The 21,383-nt window shown below is 43.3% G+C and overlaps 1 protein-coding gene across 1 annotated transcript in view; it reads left to right on the top strand.

Moving 5' to 3' along the window:
• Positions 1 to 1,947: 1,947 nt before the first annotated feature.
• Positions 1,948 to 21,383, top strand: part of CD86 (CD86 molecule) — a gene marked incomplete at both ends in the record, with an annotated part of 40,355 nt that continues 20,919 nt past the window's right edge. Inside the window, 2 exons of the mRNA XM_082624782.1 lie at positions 1,948 to 1,964; positions 17,255 to 17,304. Coding sequence (XP_082480908.1) covers positions 1,948 to 1,964; positions 17,255 to 17,304 — 67 coding nt within the window. The remainder of the gene's footprint in view (positions 1,965 to 17,254; positions 17,305 to 21,383) is intronic.

Genomic DNA, 21,383 nt, shown 5'->3' with positions numbered 1-21,383 from the left:
GGCTCAGAGAAGTTAAGTAACTTCCCCAAGAACACACATTTATTAACTATTGGAGCTGGGGTTTGAACACAGGTCTCTGTGATTCCAAAGTCCAGTGTGGCGTGTTATTTTTATTCATCCTTTATTTATGGCAAATGATACTGCTTTTTAAAATTTTTAGTATTGACATAAGGATTCCTTTTAAAATAAATTTACTTAAAGTAAGTTAAGAGAAAAATATTGTACAAAGAATAGTACAGATTTTACATGGGTATGAAGTGGTACTAGTACCTAGAATGACTGAAGTTTGGGAAACACTATTCCAAATATTTTGATAGCAGGACTTTCCAATTTAGTCAATCTTATATTTTGACTGCTGAGTACAAGGACGAGAAGAAAATTTGAAGAGTAAGTTGAATGTGAATTAGTTCCCTGTGCTCTGATAGGTGGGGTAATTTCATGTGTTACAATAAGGAAACCAAATGGACCCTTTCAAATTAAAAACTATATGATTGTAAAATCCAGAGGAAAACCCCAGGTGGGGCCTATTCGAGTAAAGGATGACGTTTCCAAGGTATGCACACAGAGTGGCTGAGGGGAAGTAGTGGGGAAGAATGATCATCACCTTTCCAGTGATAGAAGGAAGATCTTTGTGGAAAAGTCAAAGTGAGAATTGGAAAGTCCAAAAAGAAGATAGGAAAGTAGTAATGAAGGCTAAATAGTGCAGAGCTTGCTCTGTGTTGGGTGATTTACATGCAAGACCTCATTTGTTTTTCACAACAACGCAGCAAGGAAGCTATTACTAGTCACAATTCATAGATGAGAAGACTGAGACTGGGAGGCGTTCAATAACTTGCCCAGGGTCCAGTGGCTCAAGCCAGGATTTGCCCTTGGGCTGACCACCAGTTCCAAACCCGCACTACTTCCCCTGCACCACACGTCCTTGCTTGGTTGGACCTCCTCCACCCAGACAACATCAAGCAGTTTTCACTTTGTCACTCTTAATTTCTCCAGCCTCGCAGGCACAGCTAGCCTCCAAGAGGCGGGGAGGCATGCTCAGAGGGAGCTGCCTCTCTCCTGAGCTGCAGACTCAGAGGCACATAATTGCTCCCAAAATTGAGCAGAGGGCACTGTAGGGTCTGATCGGGTCAGAAAAAGAAGCTATGCGTTTGGGGCAGGATTATATATGTGAGGCCTATTTCTGCCTAAGCACTGGAGTTGGAAAAATCCACTTGGAATTCACATACCTTCGTACTTCTTCTTGTGACTTTTCCCCAGACTCAAGAGTACCATCCACTTCCAGGAATAGCAAACCAAGGTAACAAACATTCTAGGCTACGACAATTTGGATTAGATTAGGGTAATGTGAAAATAGGGGCTGTGTAGGCTCACTGGGTTCTCGCAGGATCCATGGAGTGGTACTCAATGAATGATTTTGTGGGGAAGGTGACAGGTGAAACACCAGGACTCTCTGCTCTCTCTCGTTGAGGACTGTCTCCTGCAACCTGGCCGAGCCAGACACAGTATCTGGCACATGGCTGCCCAGTAAAACATTTGCTGAACTGAGCTGACTCTTTACCTGTAGACCTCTGTAATCTGTCAGAGAAGGTGTCTTTGCCATGTTTGTGGTGGGGCTGTCTTTAGGGGGTTTCCTCAGGGCTTTACAGTCACTCGCTCTCAGGAGTGCATTTGTAGTCATTCTCATCAGTGGAAATGCCCACCTGTCAGCAGAAGTTATCTGGAACCAGCGAGAACACTGCCACTGTCTGTGGTGTTATTTCTCTCTGGTCAGTTCCCCTTTCTGCATTTGAGATCTAGCCTCAGCCCTGACATTCTCTCTCTACTAGGAGTATTAGGAGGTATGGGGAGCTCACAAAGGCTCCTCTTCGTTTATTCTTAATACCTTGCTTCTGTGTTCCTCGGGAATGCCACTGGGCTTATGCCTCTGGTCTCTGGGAGCTGCAGTGGATGGGCATTTGTGACAGGTATGTTCTTATGAAGCTTGTATGCCTGGGAGAGCATGGTACGGGATCAAGCTGCATCTGGGGCAGATGTTCAGAGGTGGGGCTGACAGCCAACAAGGGAGTGGGTAAGAAGGGGTGAGGGGTACGTGCTTAAAACCTTTGACCATCAGGCTTGATTCTCAGACTGGCTACGTCGGAGGTGGGACATTATCAAAACGTGTCTCTTTCAGTCAGATCCCTTTGTCTGCTTTGGTGAGCTAAGAGACATGACAGGCAGGAAATAGAGGGCACCACTTACCAAACAACTGGCAGCCGCTCTTGGCCTTGGAGTGCTGGGGGCTACAGGCAGCTCTGCTCCAGGAGAAACTGTCCAAGTATGCTAGCCCTGACTGAGCCCCTTGTGCCAGCAGAAAGTCCAGAGGACGGGGACAAAACTTACACCCTCTGAAATGGCCTCTGCTTTCTTGTTTGGCCTTTCCCTTCTCCTGTCCAGAAATCTTTGCCCATTTCTTCCTCCCATCCAAGTGCCCCATCCCAATATTGGCCCCTTTTGGCACCAGAGACCAATAGCTTATTTGGAAAGAAATAGTCCTAGGTCAAAAGAGAGCCCAGGCAGTGGTTTATCATGTTCTGTATACCATGAACATATTTGCATTTGCAAATAGGCTTAAAATAGCGCCTCCACTAATAGTTATTTAAGGCTCTGGAGAGACAGGTGAAAATAATTTTTGGCCAAGGGAACTTCCCACTCCTCTCAAATTGTAATAACTGAGGAGTTGACCTGTTCCTCCCAACCTCAATCTTGGGGCTCAGGCTCTGGACTAAAATAAGTCAATTTAATTATGTGCACAAGTTCACAGTTTTATTATTATATCTTCTGTTTGCTGCTACAGATACCACTAACTCTATTTACATGAGCTATCCTGTTTATAATGGAAGCTTTTTCAAATCTCTGCTCATTTGTGTGTTCTAAATACATTTATTGAATGCTTCCTACATCCTAGGTACCGGGTTTCTAACAGGGAGCATAAAAGACATGGTCCTTGTCCTCCTGAAGCTTCTAACCAAGTGGGAAAACAGTGCTAATTAAATAGTCACACTAAAAAATGACCATATAGCAACAGTGCTTTGAAGAGAAGAAATGGTTCTTTGTGATTGTGCTCACTGTTCAATAACTATGCCTTTGAGCTTGATATTTTGGTTCCTCTGATATCCCAGGTAACAGATGTCCCCTCCTGGTGGAGGTGAGGACTGGATTTCATGAAATTGAGGCTAGGGTGGGAGGGGAGAGAACATGAAAGGTGAAAGGGTGAGCCAAGCTAGATTCCTTAGGAGAAAAATCAAGGTTCAGATACCATGCTTCAAAAATTAGATGGGCTTCCCTGGTGGCACAGTGGCTGAGAATCTGCCGACACGGGTTCAAGCTCTGGTCCGGGAAGATCCCACGTGCCGTGGAGCAACTAAGCACATGTGCCACAACTAATGACCCTGCGCTCTAGACCCCGTGAGCCACAACTACTGAGCCTGTGCCTTAGAGCCCGTGCCCCATAACAAGAGAAGCCACTGCAATGAGAGGCCCGCACACCGCAACGAAGAGTAGCCCCCGCTCTCTGAAACTAGAGAAAGCCTGCGCACAGCAACGAAGACCCAATGCAGCCAAAAATAAACAAACAAATAAATAAATTTATTTAAAAAAAATCAGATAGAGGTGGGAGTTGAGTTTAGGGGTCTCTGGGCCAGGAGATTGAAGCTGTGAAGACACAGAACTAGAGCAAACATGTCTAAACAAGCGAGGAGGTGGTGGGGAGTTTCCTGGAGTCATTCAGAGTCCAAGCAAGTGGGGACACTTCACCTTTCATGGCCAGGAAGGATGGATAGGGCTCTAGGCTGAGCATATAACCCTTTATTAGACCCTTATCCTTATCTCAAATCTGATATAGAGATCTTCTGAGCTGCACATCAGAGTATACTTAGGCTGAGGTTTGGGAGAGAGACACCATTTTGAATATATGTAGAAGAAGAAAAGTATCCAGCACTTTCTGTCTCCCCATCAAGATGGGAAAGGTCCCATTCCCTGTTCTTCTCCCTCCTTTCATGAATATGATTTCTTTCCGAGTTCCATTTCCTATTTAGATAAATTAACTTGAACTTAACTTTTTTCTCGTTTTTAATTAATTAATTTATTTGTTTTTTGGCTACGATGGGTCTTCATTGCTGCATGCAGGCTTTTCTCTAGTTGCGATGAGCAGGGGCTACTCTTCGTTGCGGTGTGTGGGCTTCTCATTGCAGTGGCTTCTCTTGTTGCGGAACACAGGCTCTAGGCGTACGGGCTTCAGTAGTTGTGGTGCACAGGCTTAGTTGCTCCATGGAATGTGGGATCTTGCCAGACCAGGGCTCGAACCCGTGTCCCCTGCATTGGCAGGTGGATTCTTAACCACTCTGCCACCAGGGAAGCCCAAACTTAACTCTTAATAGCTAAAAACAAAAGACATTTCTCCTTTCCAGATAGCATTTGCATTTTAACAGGGGCTTTCAAAAAATGCCTTTACCCAAGGAATGAGTAATTTGGGAATTCCAAGCACCAGGGTAGGGTTAGTACATGGAATGGGGAGAAGGGAACATCCCTCAGATTGTGCCCTTGAAACTTTGGTTTTCTCTTTTTGACCATGATTCTGGTTCTGAGAGAACAGGAAGGGGCTCCCTTAGGTTGCCAGAATTGTCATGGCTGCCTTTTGGTAAGTTCTGTGGGTCTTATTCATGGCAGGCAGAGCTCCTGATTGGATGTTTACAGACTCAAAGAGAGGAACTTGTAAAACTTTGCGTGATACTTACCCATAGGAATTTTTTGGCAAAAGGGGAAAAGTGGTTTCCAAAACAATTGATAATTTGAAAAAGCAGTGCTTCTTGACTCAGAAAGGTCCAATTCTAGATACGACTAGGAAAACTGGGCATCTGTCTCATACACAAACTTGCTGTTGGGAGACTGGAAAAGCTAATTACTATTGCCATGTTACGCTCCTTCTTCTGGGTAAGTGAGGGGAATGGACTCAATTTTAAGACTTTAGTTACCTACAATATTGGGGAGTGAAGAAAAGCATCCCCCTGCTCCTTATGAATCTGCCTAGACATTTCTTCTTTGTACCTAGGCATCTTTGATACTGCTCCCCTCATATCTGTGTGGAAACACTGTGCTCCCAAATGGGTGAGGAAAAGGACAGCTAATGAAAGGAAGGCAGTGTTAGGTAAGAAACTTCTCTGCCAATGAGGGCCCAAAGGGATTTGCTCCAAGAAGAGACTGGAAACCAACTCAGACATATGATCCAGCCTAAGCTAGGAGATGTGGCTGGTGGGGAAGCTCAGGGAAAGCAGAGCTCAGGATGGGTGACATGTATCCATACCAATCACCTCCCATGTCCACCAGACACCAGGAAGTGTTCACGTTTTCATCAAGGCATCACTCATGCCCATATTCTTTCATGTCATGCCTGCTGCCCCTAAGCTGGTTCAGCCTCTTCATCTCAAGGTCTACAAGCCTTTAACATTGTCTTTCTTGATCACCCTGATATCAGCCCTTGCCTCCTTCCTCAGGCCACTGACAGGATTATTTTCTTTAAATTTTCATTACATAATTTTTTTGCTCCTACACTATTAATCCCAAACTCCCAATTTTCTATCAAATCAAATATAAACTCTTTATCTGACTTTCTAGGCCTTGTTAAGCTATCCTACGCTGCTTACAGAAACTCATTTCCCATTATTTGTCCAGAGTCAACCATCAACCTCTCTTCCAGTCCAGCCTGATTTTCTTACTGTCCTATAAAAAGACCATGGTCCTTCCCATATTTCCAGGTGTCATAATATTACTATATTTGATTGTGGCTTAGGAAGTTGCCAAAGACTTTTATACTAGTAAGAAACATTGAACACAGGGTTCTGCCTCTGTTCTTATACATGTGCGTGCACCTCAAGAATATGGATAAAATATTTATCCAGTTAAACTCAATCAAACATTTAAAAGTGGTTCATCAGGAGGCAGCAGGTTTTTTTTGTTTTTTGTTTTATTTTTTGCATTACGTGGACCTCTCACTGCTCTGGCCTCTCCCGTTGCGGAGCACAGGGTCCGGATGCGCAGGCCCAGCGGCCATGGCTCACGGGCCTAGCCGCTCCGCGGCATGTGGGATCTTCCCGGACTGGGGCACGAACCCGTGTCCCCCGCATCGGCAGGCGGACTCTCAACCACTGCGCCACCAGGGAAGCCCGAGGCAGCAGTTTTTTGAGACACATTAACTGCATGCCTAGGATGGTACTTCTTCAGGAATCTGTTTGAAGGGCTGTCCTGGGAAGAATTGTTGGCAGCTTGCAAAGGCTTTCAAGGACAGAGGCAGATAGCCACCACATCGAGTTCTGAACAGTCAACAATTGCTAATATGAAAGGAAGACAGAAATTCTCCTAGAAAGATTCTGTTACGCAGTGGCCTAGGCTGACAAGTCTCTGGAGTGGGAGTATCAGAATGAGTGGGCTTAGGTGGAGCACTGGGTAGAAGCCTCATCTGCTCTAACAGAACTTGACTCTCTCCAGCAAGCACTAACACCCCTAGCTTACTCTGTTCCTGTCACCAGAGGACAGATCGGAGACCAAATCTGACCTACTTTTAAGTCCCAGGTCAGTTATCACCATCTTCACCCCACCCTTCTGGACTATAGGAGTGCTTGCTGTTCTCCACCTCTTCTGAAGCCTTAGACCACATGTCAGCTCAGCAGACCCTCCACAGACCCTGGGATCCTCTAAATGCACCCTACCATATACTATGCTAAAAATAAGAGGGGGCTTCCCTGGTGGTGCAGTGGTTGAGAGTCCGCCTGCCGATGCAGAGGACACGGGTTCGTGCCCCAGTCTGGGAAGATCCCACATGCCGCGGAGCGGCTGGGCCCGTGAGCCATGGCCGCTGAGCGTGCGCGTCCGGAGCCTGTGCTCCACAACGGGAGAGGCCACAACAGTGAGAGGCCCGCGTACTGCAAAATAAATACATAAATAAATAAAAATAAGAGGAATGGAATTGGGTGGGGGCAGGGAAAGGTGGTGTGTCCAGGTTTTCTCCCTTATTTTTCCTCCCTCCTGGGAATGGAATGAGAAGCTTCAAGGTAAACTTAAAAGTTATGAAGTTCAACCACCCACCCAATTCAAGCATCTCTCTTAAAATGTCTCTCTGCATTATTACTCCACTTTTGCTTGAGCAAGTCTGGTGATGAGGAGCTCATTACCTCACAAGAAAGTCCAGTCCTTGGTTGTACCACTCTATTCAAAGTCCTTCATTATCTGAAGCTGAGCTCTGGCTCCCTGCAACTTCCAATTATTGGAACTACTGGCCCTTTAACAACAGTGCATGTGTCTTCCTGTGGGAGGGCCATTAAATATTTGCAGAGGGCCATCAGGTACTTGTAGGCTTCTCTTCTTTAAGTTAGTTAATCCCAGGCCTTTTAACTGTTCCTCATTTGACATACTTTCACTATTCCCTGGTGAATCCCTTGATAAACTCTAATTTGTCATTGTCATTCAAGTATAACCGACCGTGATACCACAAGTGATGTGGTCTGATTAGCACAGAGCACATTTACCACATTCTACACTAAGAGTGAATTAACTTTTGGTTAGCCTTGTCATGCGAACGCTTATATGATTTTTACCTCTACTATGGATAAGCTACTTCTCTATTGTCTACTTAACTACTTCACTTAAGTGCAGATCTTCATGTGTACCCTGAGATTCAGCATGCTAGTATCACCCTTTCTTTTCAGGCTTTATAAATATTAATTCAGCTTACCAAATGACCAGTAGCTACCTGGCTCATTCTTGTGCACATTTTTATGCACATCTGCACATTTGAAAGCAGAAGTATGATTTCTGTGCTTTCATTCATAGTTTTACTAAATATGTGAAAGTGAAAAAGTAAAAAAACAGCCCCACAGCATCCACCATGGTATCAGTCTATTAAACAAGAATGGTTCCTGGCACTCAGTTGTTGAGTGAATGAATCAATCAATACCTTGTCCTCATTCCCCATATTTAACCCATCACCATGTCCTGTTGGCTATAATCCTGCTTGAACCTATAAACTTCTATCTACTTTTGCCACCACAACCACAGGCCATCTTCTTTCACTTAAACAACTAGAGTAGCCAACTGATTGGTTTTCTGGCCTCTGCCCTGGCTTCCCTACTATCCATTTGCTACACAGCAGCCAGTCATCTTCAAAATGCAAACCTGATTATGTCACTCCTCTGCTGTTGATGTTGCTCTCAGAATAAAGACCAAAATCCTTAACTGACCCATAAAATGAGCATGGTCTGACCCTTGCCGACCTCTCCAATCTTGTCCTCCACTGCTCTCTCCACATTGACCTACTCTCATGTGCCCTCAGTGCCTTTGCACATGCTATTCCCTTTGCATAGCATCCTTCCAAGTCACCCCCCCCAACCCTTCACCTACTTAGCACCTATTCAATCTGCTCTGTTTACCTATTGATGCATCACAAACTGCCCCCAAACTTAGCAGCTTACAACAATGAATACCTTACTCTTTCACAATGTGGGAATCAGAAATTTGGGCAGGCTTCTGAGTGATTTTTCTGGTCCTCAGGGCATCAATTGAGGTCACTTGGCAGTATTAAACTGATGAATGGGCTAGTCTGGAAGTACACTGTCCAATTCAGTAGCCACTAGCCACATGCAGCTACTGACTGCTTGAAAGGTAGCTCATCTTAATTGAGAGTTGTTGTAGGTATAAAGTACCCACAAGATTTTGAAGATTTAGTACAGAAAAAAGAATGTAAAATATCCATTAATAATTTTTATACTGATCACATGTTGAGGTTATTATATTAGGCATATTGGATTAAACAAAATATATTATTAAAATTAATTTCACCTATTTCTTTTGAATTTTTTAATGCAGCTACTAGATATTTTCAAATTACATATGTGGCTTGCATTATATTTCTGTTAGACAGTGCTGATCTAGAGCAAGGGTCAGTATTTTGTTTTCTATAAAAGGCCACATAGAAAATATTTTCAGCTTTGCAGGCCATATGGTCTGTGTCACAGCTACTCAATTCTACCATTGTAGTACAAAAGCAGTCATAGATAATAATTAAATAAATGGGTACGGCTGTAGTCCAACAAAACTTTATTTGTAAAAATAGGTGATAGCCTGATTTGGTCTTCACGCTGCAGTTTGCTGACCTCTGATCTAGATGATTCAAGGTTTTATTCACATGTCTGGTGGCATGGAAGAGATGGCTGGAAGGCTGGGTTCAGCTGGGTCTATTGACCCAAACACCTACACATGGCCTCTCCAGCATGGTGGTCTCAGTAGTGGGACATCTTACATGAGTATTCCAAGAAAGACAGAAGCTGCAAGGCTTCTTTTGACCTAGCCCCAGAAATCCTAAACATCCCTTCTAGTGCACTCTATTGGTCAAACAAGCCTCTAAGGCCAGCCCAGACTCAAGAGAGGAGATTAGCAAAGACTATGTGTCCATCTTTAATCTATCACAACATTCTTCAAAGTTTAGACTAGACCTATTATGGGCCCTCAAAGTACTATGAACCTCTCCTCTGTAGCACTTGTCATCACTGTAATTTTACATTTATTTGTATGATCATTATCCTGCTCCTCTGCTAAACTGTAAGCAACCACATGAAAAGGAGTCCTTTCTGGTTTTGCTCATCATTCTATTCCCAGCACCCAGCACAAGGCCTGGCTCCCTAAATATTTGTTAAATGAATGAACGACATTAGGGCACAGCTTTTCAGCCAAATAATTGTATGAGTGTATATCCCATATTTCTCCATTGCTCTCAAGCATATCATGAGACACCCTGTCAGAAGTTAAAATTCAGATACAGTCAAGTCCCAGCAACCTTCTTATTTTGCAGTTCAGAAACTTCGTAAAAAAAGGAAATAAGCCTACCCTATTCCTCCCAGGGCCTCAGAGGTTATCATAGCTGCTCTAAAGGTAGAGCTTCAGGTTCTGGTGCCCTGAGAAGTGATTCATGCAGCACGTCACCCCAAGGCCAGCCAAAGCCCTGGGGAAGCCTTGTCCTCCTCCTGGTCTTCACTCTCTTCTCACCCGGCTGGCTGTGCCCATCCAGCACACCTGGCTTGTCCAGTCACAGTGTGAGCTGGCAGAAGGCAAAGGGCCAGGGCCTGAGCACTGGGCTGAGGCCTATCTAGTCCTCCCTCCACGGAGGTTGTGGCGTCTCCCGCTTCGCTCGGAACAAGGACTCTCGTATGTGCCAGGAGAAGATAAATGAGTCCACCTTCCACACTGGCCTGGAGCTTGAATGGTGGCTATTTGTGGACATTCTGTTTCTCTTTTTAGTGCTGGGTCAGGGACCAAGGCCTGCACATCTTTACACTCCCCCATAACCTCTAGAACAAGCCTGATGCTGAGCAAATTCACTACATGTTGGCAGGAGACGGTCTCAATGAACAACCTTCCTTAGACACCAGCAAACCTATCATCATTTTTCCTTGTTCCCTGATCACCACTAATATTCTAGACGAAGTTGAGAAATAGGGAAATTTTTTTGTTGCTCCCCAACTTCTGCCTTGGAATCCTTCTCTCACTTCCTGAGTCATCATGTCTGTGCTCCCCTGTCCCACCCCATGGCTGGCCACCCCTACACCACACCTCTGCATACTGCCTTTTGCCTGAACTAGATCCCACATCCTCCTGCAGACCTGAGATGAAAAAGAACTCTTCTTAATCCTCTCCTTTTTCTGCCCCAATACCTGTAGTTCCCTGAGCTCTTCTAGGTGAAGCTTAGCTGAAACACAGTAACATGTATCTGGAGGTCAGCCCAGGCCAGGAAACTGATTACCTGTCTAGGGCTGGAACGGAGAGAAGCATTCTCCGCCTGGCACATAGTGGGTGCTCAAGCAATATTTGTGGACTGAATGGCAGCTCAGGACAGAACTTTTCTTGATACACAGGAACACTTATGGCTCCCTCCTGCCCGCAGCCCAGCCTGTCCCCCTGAGTGTCACACTCTGATTCCAGGAGCCACCATCACACTTGGCCCCAGGGATGTGCTGCTCCCCTGTTGTCCTGAGAGGGTAGAACTGGGATCCTTTCACTGGGTCCTACAGCACACCTGAAACCAGCTGGAACTTTTAAAGGAACCACACCAGTGTTAAAAAGAACACAGCGAGTGACGGATGGAAACTAAATTTTTGGTGGTGAGCAAGCTGTAGTGTATACAGAAGTGGAAATATAATGTTGTAGACATGAACCTTATATAATGTTATTAACCAATGTTACCTCAAAAGAATTTAAAAAGAATGCAAGGAGGCTGTGCAGGTTTAAATCTCAACCTCGGATCTCCACCTCTCAATCTCAATCTCAACCTCCAGGTGACTCAGAACTTTCTTTAACCTCTCTGAAACTCCATTTCTTCATCTGTAACACGGGGAGAAATAATCTCACCTTGTTGTGGGGCATAATAATATACTTAGTCATTCAGCTGACTCTCACTCACATTCTATGATGGCCAGGTATGTAAAGCAAGGGAAAGTAGTGTCTGATGGGTACTTTTCTTTGGTTTCTGAAGTGAACCTCCAGCTAAATGGAAGCTACTCATTCTAGGTTTTTGACCAGTTCACACACCTACAGACTTTACTCTGCTCATAGCTGACAGAAATCTCCTCTCAGAGAATCCTCCCTGTAAATTCTTAGGTTCTTTCCTCTCCCATTCCCCTTTTTGCTCTCTCCCTCCAAAGGCTAGAGTGTCTACTTCTCAGGCCCTCTGGAAAAAGCAGTGACTCATAGTTGGGGTTAAGAGTTCATTGCACAGGAAGCAGTGACATTTCTGCTCTTCTTCAGAGCCGATGACATTGAAGAACACTGGCTTCCTAAGTCAAGCCTCCACCCTCACGCACACTCCATGGCTAGAGGTGAGAGAAATTTTTTACATGGGGCATTTATACTGTATAAGAGAGAATCATGTCAATCTCAAGTGTTTTAGCCCTACATTTTAATAGGGCCTCTGATAAACTAAGTGTCTAAAGTGTTGGCCAGGATGGTGGGCAGTCTCCAAATTAATGTCAGTGAAGTTTACTAGGAATGTCACTGCTGGGCCAGGATTTTGAGAACAACCATGATCTCTACCCCCCAAATCCATGAAGGGCTTAGATAGAAGTGTGGTAGACTTATTCTGCATAGTATGAGAGAATAACACCAGTATCAATGAGAGGAAGTTAAGGAGAGGCCGCTTCTCACTTGGGAAGAAAGAGTTTCCAAACAGAGAAGTCAGAAACGATGTTGACTTTCTTCTCATACCCAGTGCTCCTCCCTGCTGCACGAATCACAGGGACCATCCGTCCAGGATTTCCCAGGGCCATACCAATTTCATGTAATTGTTTGAATTAAAGGTGATTCATTAAATTTATAACAAAATATAATTTTTTTTGAATTTTTAAAATTATTTATTTATTTATTTTTATTGAAGTATAGTTGATTTACAACATTATATTAGTTTCAGGTGTACAACATAGTGATTCAATATTTTATAGGTTATACTCCATTTAAAGTTATTACAAAATGATGGGCTACACTTCCCTGTGCTGCACAGTATATCCTTGTTGCTTATTTATACATATACATTTTATTTTATACATAGTAGTTTGTACCCTTTAATCCCCTACCCCTCTTGCCCCTCCCCCCTTCCCTCTCCCCACTGGTAACCACTAGTTTGTTCTCTATAACCATCTGTTTCTGTTTTTTTACATATATTAGTTTGTTTTATTTTTTAGATTCCACATACGAGTGATAACGTAGAGTATTTGTCTTTCTCTGTTTGACTTATTTCACTGAGCATAATACCCTCTAGGTCTATCCGCATTGTTGCAGATGGCAGAATTTCATTCTTTTTTCTTTTTTTGGCTGCATTGGGTCTTTGTTGCTGTGCATGGGCTTTCTCTAGTTGTGGCGAGCAAGGGCTACTCTTTGTTGTGGTATGTGGGCTTCTCATTGCGGTGGCTTCTCTTGTTGTGGAGCATGGGCTCTAAGCATGTGGGCTTCAGTAGTTGCGGCACATGGGCCCCAGAGCACATGGGCTTCAGTAGTTGTGGTGTGTGGGCTCAGTAGTTGTGGCACATGGGCTTAGTTGCTCCACGGCATGTGGGATCCTCCTGGACCAGGACTCGAACCCATGTCCCCTGCATTGATTGTGTGTCCCTGTTCGACACATCACCCAGGGGAAAAATATCTTTGATTACGTCAAGCATACTGATATTTGGTTTGCAAACAATGGGAGATTTTTACACTAGGTGGGAGTTCAGACTCAAAGGGTTCCTAGTCCTCAGATTCTATGATAAATAGGATGCTGGCGGTGATTTAGGATGAGGAAGTACACAGGAATCAAACAGAAAACCCCTTTACCATATGACCCAGCAATCCCACTCTTGGGCATATATCCAGAGAAAACTCTAATTCAAAAAGATACATGCACCTCAGTGTTCACTGCAGCACTATTTACAATAGCCAAGCCATGGAAGCAACCTAAATGTCCACTGACAGATGAATGAATGGATAAAGAAGATGTAGTACATATATACAATGGACTATTACTCAGCCATAAAAAAGAATGAAATAATGTCATTTGCAGCAACATGGATGGACCTAGAGATTATCATACTAAGTGAAGTAAGTCAGACAGAGAAAAGACAAATATCATATGATATCACTTACATGTGGAATCTAAAAAAAATGATATAAATGAACTTATTTACAAAACAGAAACAGACTCACAAACATAGGAAACAAACTTATGGTTACCAAAGGAGGAAGGGGGACAGGGATAAATTAGGAGTTTGGGATTAGCAGATACAAACTACTATATATGACATAGATAATCTACAAGGTCCTACTGTATAGCACAAGGAACTATATTCAATATCTTGTAATAAGCCATATGGAAAATAATCTGAAAAAGAATATATATATATATATATATATATATATGTATGTATATATAACTGAATCACTAGGCTGCACACCAGAAATGAACACAGTGTTGTAAATCAACTATATACTTCAATTAAAAAAACAGAGAACTCTTTTTCCAGACTCTACCACTGAGTGGTGTCAGCTCTGGCCCAACAGATAATGCCTGAGTTCTGAAACCTATTGAAATCACTGGAAGGAAGGCAGAGAAATTGGGAGAGAGCATGAGATGCATAGACTGAACACCTACTGTGTGCTTCAGCAACTGAATATATTTGCAATTCACTGTCACAAAGCACTAATTTTCTAATTGTTTACTAATCAGCACTAATTTTTTAAATATAAAAGAGTTCCTAGAAATCAATAAGAAAAAAGGCCAAAGACCCAAGTTAATAGTAGGAAAAAGAAATGTACAGATATCGAACAGGAAATATTATCTCTCATACATTTGAAAAGACGCTCATACTCAGAATAAAAGAAATTCATTTTAAAATTACAGTGAGAACCACCTCACACCCATTAGCATGGGTACTAAAGAAAAAAATACAGAAAATAACAAGTGTTGGCAAGGATGTGGAGAATTGCAACTCTTGTACACGGTTAATGAGAATGTAAAATGGTGCAGCCGCTATGAGAAACAATATGGAAGTTCCCCCCAAAATTAAAAATAGAATTACCATATGATCCAGTCATTCCACTTTCGAGTATATACCTGAAAGAAATGAAAGCAAGGTCTCAAAGAGATATTCGCACATCCATGATCATAGCATTATTCACAACAGCCAAAAGGAGGAAGCAGCTCAGATGTCCATCAACAGTTGAATGGATAAACAAAATGTGCATATATATATACAATGGAATATTATTCAGCTTTAAAAAGGAAGGAAATTCTGACATATGCTACAACGTGGTTGAACCTTGAATACGTTACGCTAAGTGAAATAAGCCAGATACAAAAAAAAAATATTGTCTGATTCTACTTACATGAGGCCCCTAGAGTAGTCAGATTCATGGAGACAGAAGGTAGAATGGTGGTTGCCAGGGACGGAGGGGTGGGGGAGAGTGTGGAGTTAGTGCTTAACGGGTACAGAGTTTAATTTTGGCAAGGTGAAAGAAGTTCTGGAGATGGGTGGTGGTGATAGTTACACAACAATGTGAATGTGTTTAATACCACTGTACACTCAAAAAATGAGTAAGATGGTAAATTTTATGTGTAATTCATGACAACAAAAATTTTTTAAAAATTACAGTGAGATGTCATTTTAACCTTCCCTATTGATAAAGATCGCAAATTAGAAACCTTTGTTGGCAAAAGCTACATGAAACTAAGCACACTCATGTTTTGCTGCTGGGAGCATAAACATAAAATTTTAGGGGAGAACAATTTTTTCAGTATCTGTGAAGATTAAAATTGCAATTACCTTTTGACCTTTTGGTCAAGGCATTCTGCTTCTAGGAAGATAGCTTACTCTCACATATGTGATTTGGCATATGATCAAGGTTTTTCATTGCAGCAGAAGATTGGAAAAACCTAAACGTCTATTGATAGGGGCTGGTAAAGTAAATTATTGCCATCCAATAGAATACACCAGAATAATATACGACTGTTAGAATGAGGATACTCAGTACGTGCGGTTACAGAAAAATCTTCAGGGGAGTGGTTAGTGTGCAAAACTGCATTATAGTATGCTAACATTTGTGTTTTATAATAAAATGAAAAAAAATATGGGTATAAGTTTTCATTTCGTTTTGCCTAAAATAACTTCAAGTAGAGGCAAGAAACTGCTAACAGGTATCAGTGGTCACTCCAGTTATTTCTATGGGGGAAAATCAGACTGCTAGGGGGCAGGGTTGGGAGTGAGTTGCTTTCCACTATTTATCACCTTTACATTTTAAATTTAGTACCATGTGCAGGTATGATCTACTAAAATTTTTTTAATTAAAAAAGAAATGTTATAGTACAGAAGGGAAGAAACAGACACTTTTGGCCCAAAGCTGTGTGCTGGGTGTTATGGGAAAAGAAAGAAAGGGTGTCTAGCCTAGCCCAAAGTCATCAGGGATGGCTTCTAGACAAATCACCCCTAAGAAAGAAATTTCTGCTATTGCATCAGGAATAGTTGCACAGTTTCCCCTGAGCATTGGTTTGTTTTAATCTCATGGACAGATCTGTAAATTAATTCACCAATTAGGTTTACCTTTTCTCTTTGGCTGTTAAAAAAGCTACAAGCCAAACTTGTGACCCACACCATGCAAAGTGGGCAGAGTTCTATGGTAAGCATTTAGCATTTGCCTTGTACTCGGCTCCATTTTATATTCCTGCATTTGGTTTGCTTTTCCCCTGTTTGTAATGTTGGTCATCTTTCCTATTCTGTGCTTCCCTGTAAGCCACTCTATAGCCTTTTTGGTCTAAGTTGGGGTAAGTGGGTGAATGAAGAAAGACAGAGAGCAGGAGAGTTAAAAAGAGAGGATGGAGTTTATAGAGCAATGCCTGTCATTTTCCTTGGCTCCGTCATGTAGATTAAGTGAACACTCTAGCACAGTGGTTCTCAAAGTGGGGTCCTTAGACCAGCAGCATCGCTATCACCTGTGAGTTTGTTAGTCATGGGCTTTACTCAATCTACTAAATCAGAATCTCTGTGGACAAGGCCCAGGAAACTGCTTTGACATGCCCTCCAGATGATTTTTGTGCACAATAAAGTTTGAAAACCACAGGGAAGCCAAAGAAAAATTGATTTCTAAACATAAATACTTTCTGTTTGCCCCGCCATACCCATTTATTGGTCAAGATAAGTAATGCTAGCTACTGCAGTAAACAACTCCCAAAATTTCATTAGCTTAACACAATAAAGCTTTATATTTTGCTCATGTCACAGTCCAATATAGATCACTGTGGGGTGTTAAGAGCTGTTTTATTAATTTGTCCAGCAAACCAGCTTCTTTCATAGTGAGGCTTTGCCATCTTCTAGGCCCTTGGACTCCTCCTCTGGATCCTCTGCATCCAAGAAGGCAGGGGAAGGAGGCAAGAGAGAGGCTTTAGTGCTGCTGTAACTGGAAGTAACACCTGTCACTTCTGCCCACAATTCTATTGGCCAAAAACCAGTCACATGGTCCACCTAACATGGGGTGGGGGGACTGGGAAATAGGGCGTGTCTGTGGGGTTAGGAGGAAAAGAAAATGGCTTTGGTGTACACACTGTTTGATCTCTGCTGCACCCATGGGCCTGAGTGAATTTCAAACTCTACTTGTTATATTTTGGTTTTTGGTTTCATTTTCTAATCAAGCTTTATCTTCTCTTTTTTAACTTTAGCACTATGGGACTGAGAAACACTCTCGTTGTGATGGCCCTCCTGCTGTCTGGTAAGCACCCTCTGGGCTTTATAAAGTCCTAGAATCCTCCCACTGTCTCCCGATGAACCTGACCTACAAGCTGGGGTTTGAGATTTGATGGGTTTTACTCACTTTCTATTCAGCGTTCACAATACCACATGCAAAAGACTTTCATGGAGAAGAAGGAAGTATCACAATCGAGAACAAGTATCTCAGCTGATGGCGGGCCCAGCCTGAGATGGAGCCCTACACCTTCTGTCGTCTCACACCCGTGGTCCTGGATGCACAGAGGAGGGTAGACTGGCCTGTCCATCGGTGCCCAGGGAGCTGGGGGAGGGTCCCTACTCTGACAGGCCTGAGGCTTAACCCTTCTGCTCCCCTGTTCCCACCTCTGGCATTCTCACACTTTTAGGAAGTGGCTGACAGGCTTCTAAACGTCTCCTTCCACCAGCGATCATTGTTTTTCTCGTTCCCTACCTTGCCTCTCCCCCACAATCCACTGGCCTCCCCACCAGCCCGTGCCCATAGATCATAGTTGGCACTGATTACTGGGAGGATCAAGAAACCCAGCTCTGCTACCACCTGCTTCAGTGACCCTCAGCTAATTGTATCAGCTGATTTACCGTCAGGATAAGGGACTCAGCTTCAGGGCTCCTCACTTGCACAGCTCTTTCCAAGCCCCTCCGAGACCCCAGGAGGAGCCCTAACAGTGTGGTCCTGTGCCTTAAGCCTTAGTAAAATTTTCATTAATAAGATATTTCAACCACAGTAACTTAAGACCACTGTCTCTTTCCACTGCGACTTTTCGACTTTTGTCTCTATCACATTCTCCCCATGTTGAGTGGCACTGTAGTGGTCATGGGCATTTTGTTTTGTGTTCTGTATTCTTTTTCTGAAAGAGCTCTTCCCCCTCAAAGGAAATTTTAGAAGTGTCAGGCCTCACAAAACCCAGACCTTCCCTGTTTACTGCTCTCTTTGAGTTTCAGTTTCATCTGTAAACTGGGGTTGGCCGAGGTTCCTGCCGCCCATCCTGTGACTGGGTGCCTTTAGTTTCTCCTGGCCCATCCCCTTCCTGCTGCTTGTTTTCCCCACCCTTAGCAACGAGAGGGAAGGCATCCCGTCCTGGTGTGGGGCAGACAGGGAGGGGGAGCCCAGCCTGCTGTTTGGCTACAACAGCACACAGGCTGCCCCTGACTAATTGGCCTGGCCATGAGCTTACCTCCTTCTGATAGCCACACACCAGGCCCTTGGCCACTGTCCTTGTCCCTGCTGTGGGTAAAAGGAGTCAGGCTACAAGGGAGAGATGCTCCCTCAGATTGATGCTGGCTGGGACAGGCCTTTTGTGATGTGTTTTCTGTTTAGCACCTTGGAGCTTGTTGGGTCTGTGCTATAGATGTGCTGCCTGATCTATAGATGGGCTAACTGATCACTTTACTGACTTAGGTCATAACAGCAGCTTCCACCTCCCAGCACCAATATGACCTGTTACTCTAGCTCTTGGGGAGGTAGAAGTTATGTGTGAACAAGAGAAAGAGAGAAAGGGGATAAAACAAAGCTTTGCAGGACATTATCCAGCAAGAACCCCTTCCCATCCCACTTCTTATTTTATTTATTTGACAAAGCAGAGATGTAGTGCTTACTTTGTGCCAGGTACTGTTCTAAGCATTTTATAAATATTAACTCACTTAAACATCATCATAACTCTCTGCTTTAGGTCTTGTTATGATTCCCCACTTTACAGCTGTGCAAACTAAACCCAGAGAGGTTAAGTAATTTGCCTAAGACAACATTGCTAATAAGTGGCAGAGCTTGGATTCACACCTAGCAGTATAGATTCAGCCTCTCTTCACTTCACCTTGACATTATGCTGTTCCTCCTAACTCTTGCTAGGGAACTCTCCATAATACTATGATTTGTCCCTTGGGGACTCAAACAACTTTGATAGATAATGTGGCTTGTGCCTTAGCCAAGTTCACAAGTTCCCCACCAGGTACATCCTCCACCTTCCCAGCAGCTGACACCTTAGCTGTCCCTACAGCTTGGGCCCTGGCCCTTCTCATACAGTGACCAGCCCAGCTCTTATGACTTGGGAGAGAAGAAAGAAAAATGTCCTGGAAACAGTTTTTCAGAAAAGCCTGGATTGAGATACCATTCACCACCACCACCACCACCCCCCCCCAAACTTTCTGACTCTGCACATGGAAAGTGAGAATAAAACTGAGAAACCTTATCAAAACTGAGTCCAGGTGTCACTTTTGCCCTTGCCTTGCATTTGAAACTGCTTGGACACTTCCTAAATTCTAAAAAGAGAGTTATCAATATTGAAACTTTAAAAATAACTCCCCCAAATGGAAGTCATTTAAGCTTTATGGTGGTGAGAGAATAGTAGTTATATTTTTGGCAGTAGAAATTTAAAGTGGGATAGGAAAATGGTGACACCTGATTGGAAGATAACATTGCCAATACTTAACACATGATTAAAAATAATAAAACAGATTTCATTCTTTTTTAAAGAATGAAAAAGAATCTATTTGAATTTTATCTTTCTTCTCAGGGCACATCTCTGCTTGCTAGGCTGGCAAGCAGTGACCTGCCCATAGGCAGGAATCCAAAGGGAGAAAGGAGATGCAATTGACCCAGATAATCCACAGCAAAAATGCAGGGCTGAATAATTCATCTGACAGCAGAGATAAAACAGTACAGTGAAATAATTCTGTTTCTCCTTTTCCCTCCATATGTTTTGTGTCCTCTCCTAGTCATGGAAATCAGACATTGTAGTTGCTGCCGTGGCCCATGAGGCGAAAGTTGGACGAGAGTTTAAAACCTAAAAGGGCGAGAGGGCAGCCATGGCCCTGCAGAATTAGGTTATAATTTGTGTTTTGTATTCATAAAGCTAAAGGAATGTTGAAGTGCCACTTGCAAAGGCACCTCTAACTGTCCAGCTCTGTTGGCTGCTGTCTCAGCACCTCCAGTGGTACTTAAAGCTGGAGTCGGAGTGGTATTTGGAAAATCAGTAGCTCACGTTATCAGGAGGAAGTTTCTTCCTAGTTTGACCTTCTATGGTTGCTCTTATTGTCTGGGGGTTTTCTGGGTCCTAAGGCTTCTCATTTCTCTTGAACAATACCTCTGGTTCAGTTAATGTACCAGGAGTATAGTTGGCGGTCTTCATTCACTCTAAGATTTACATAAAATTGGCTCAAACCCTCATTTCCTATCTTGTGTAAAGGTCTACTGTTTCCTCCTAGGTTTCTGCATGTTCCTTCATGGGTGGCTGCATGAGGATTATGTTTAGATGATTACTTTGACTCCCACTTCCTGTTGCTGTTGATAGTTGTCACTATAATCACAGAGGTGAATAGATAGATAGTTAAGACGTAATTCCCAAATTCCCAAAGAATTGTCATGGAGCCTAGTAGTTCTCCTATTGGAGTCACCCCTTTATGTTAAGGTACTGTCTCAGAGGCCTTTGAAATAGATGTTTGCTCCCCAGTAGGGAGTATCTTACTTCCGAAGTAGTGGATCATTTTAGTAGAGTATTTAGTAGGTTCCAGAGAGAATGGGCTGTCAGACAAGTTAATTTACTGGAAGATGGTCACTGAATAGGATAAGTAGAGGGCTGATTGGGAGCAAGAGTGAAACTTGTAGGGAAGAGAGAGGCTCCAATGGCAAACAGACTACTTTGGGAAGGAGCAAGAGTTTGAGAGACTGTGGCGCTGTGGCTTGTTTTTACTCTGTAAGAGATCTTAATACCATTTCCAGAGTATGCAACTCGGGATTTTGGCCCCCTCGGTACTGTTAAGATTTACAGAAACAAAAACACTTGTAGCCCTTCCTTTATAGCCATTGCCAGTCATAGGGCCAAGTTCCAGGACCTCAAAATTATGAAAACTCTTTCAACAGTCTCTAAGAGTATTTACCCATTCTTGGTTTCATTTTCACTTTCTTTCATTCATTCTCCCTATAGATGTCTCCATTGAAAAGTAGTCAACTCCCTCCACTACTTAAAAATCACTCCTCTGGGAATTCCCTGGTGGTCCAGTGGTTGGGACTTTGCCTTCCAAAGCAGGGGGTGTGGGTTAGATCCCTGGTCGGGGAGCTAAGATCCCACA

The sequence above is a fragment of the Mesoplodon mirus genome (assembly GCF_964341445.2).
Source record: "Mesoplodon mirus genome assembly, chromosome: 6".
In the NCBI taxonomy this organism is placed as follows: Eukaryota; Metazoa; Chordata; class Mammalia; order Artiodactyla; family Ziphiidae; genus Mesoplodon; species Mesoplodon mirus.
The sequence above is the reverse complement of the archived record's forward strand: the minus strand, read 5'-3'. Positions and strand labels throughout refer to the sequence as shown.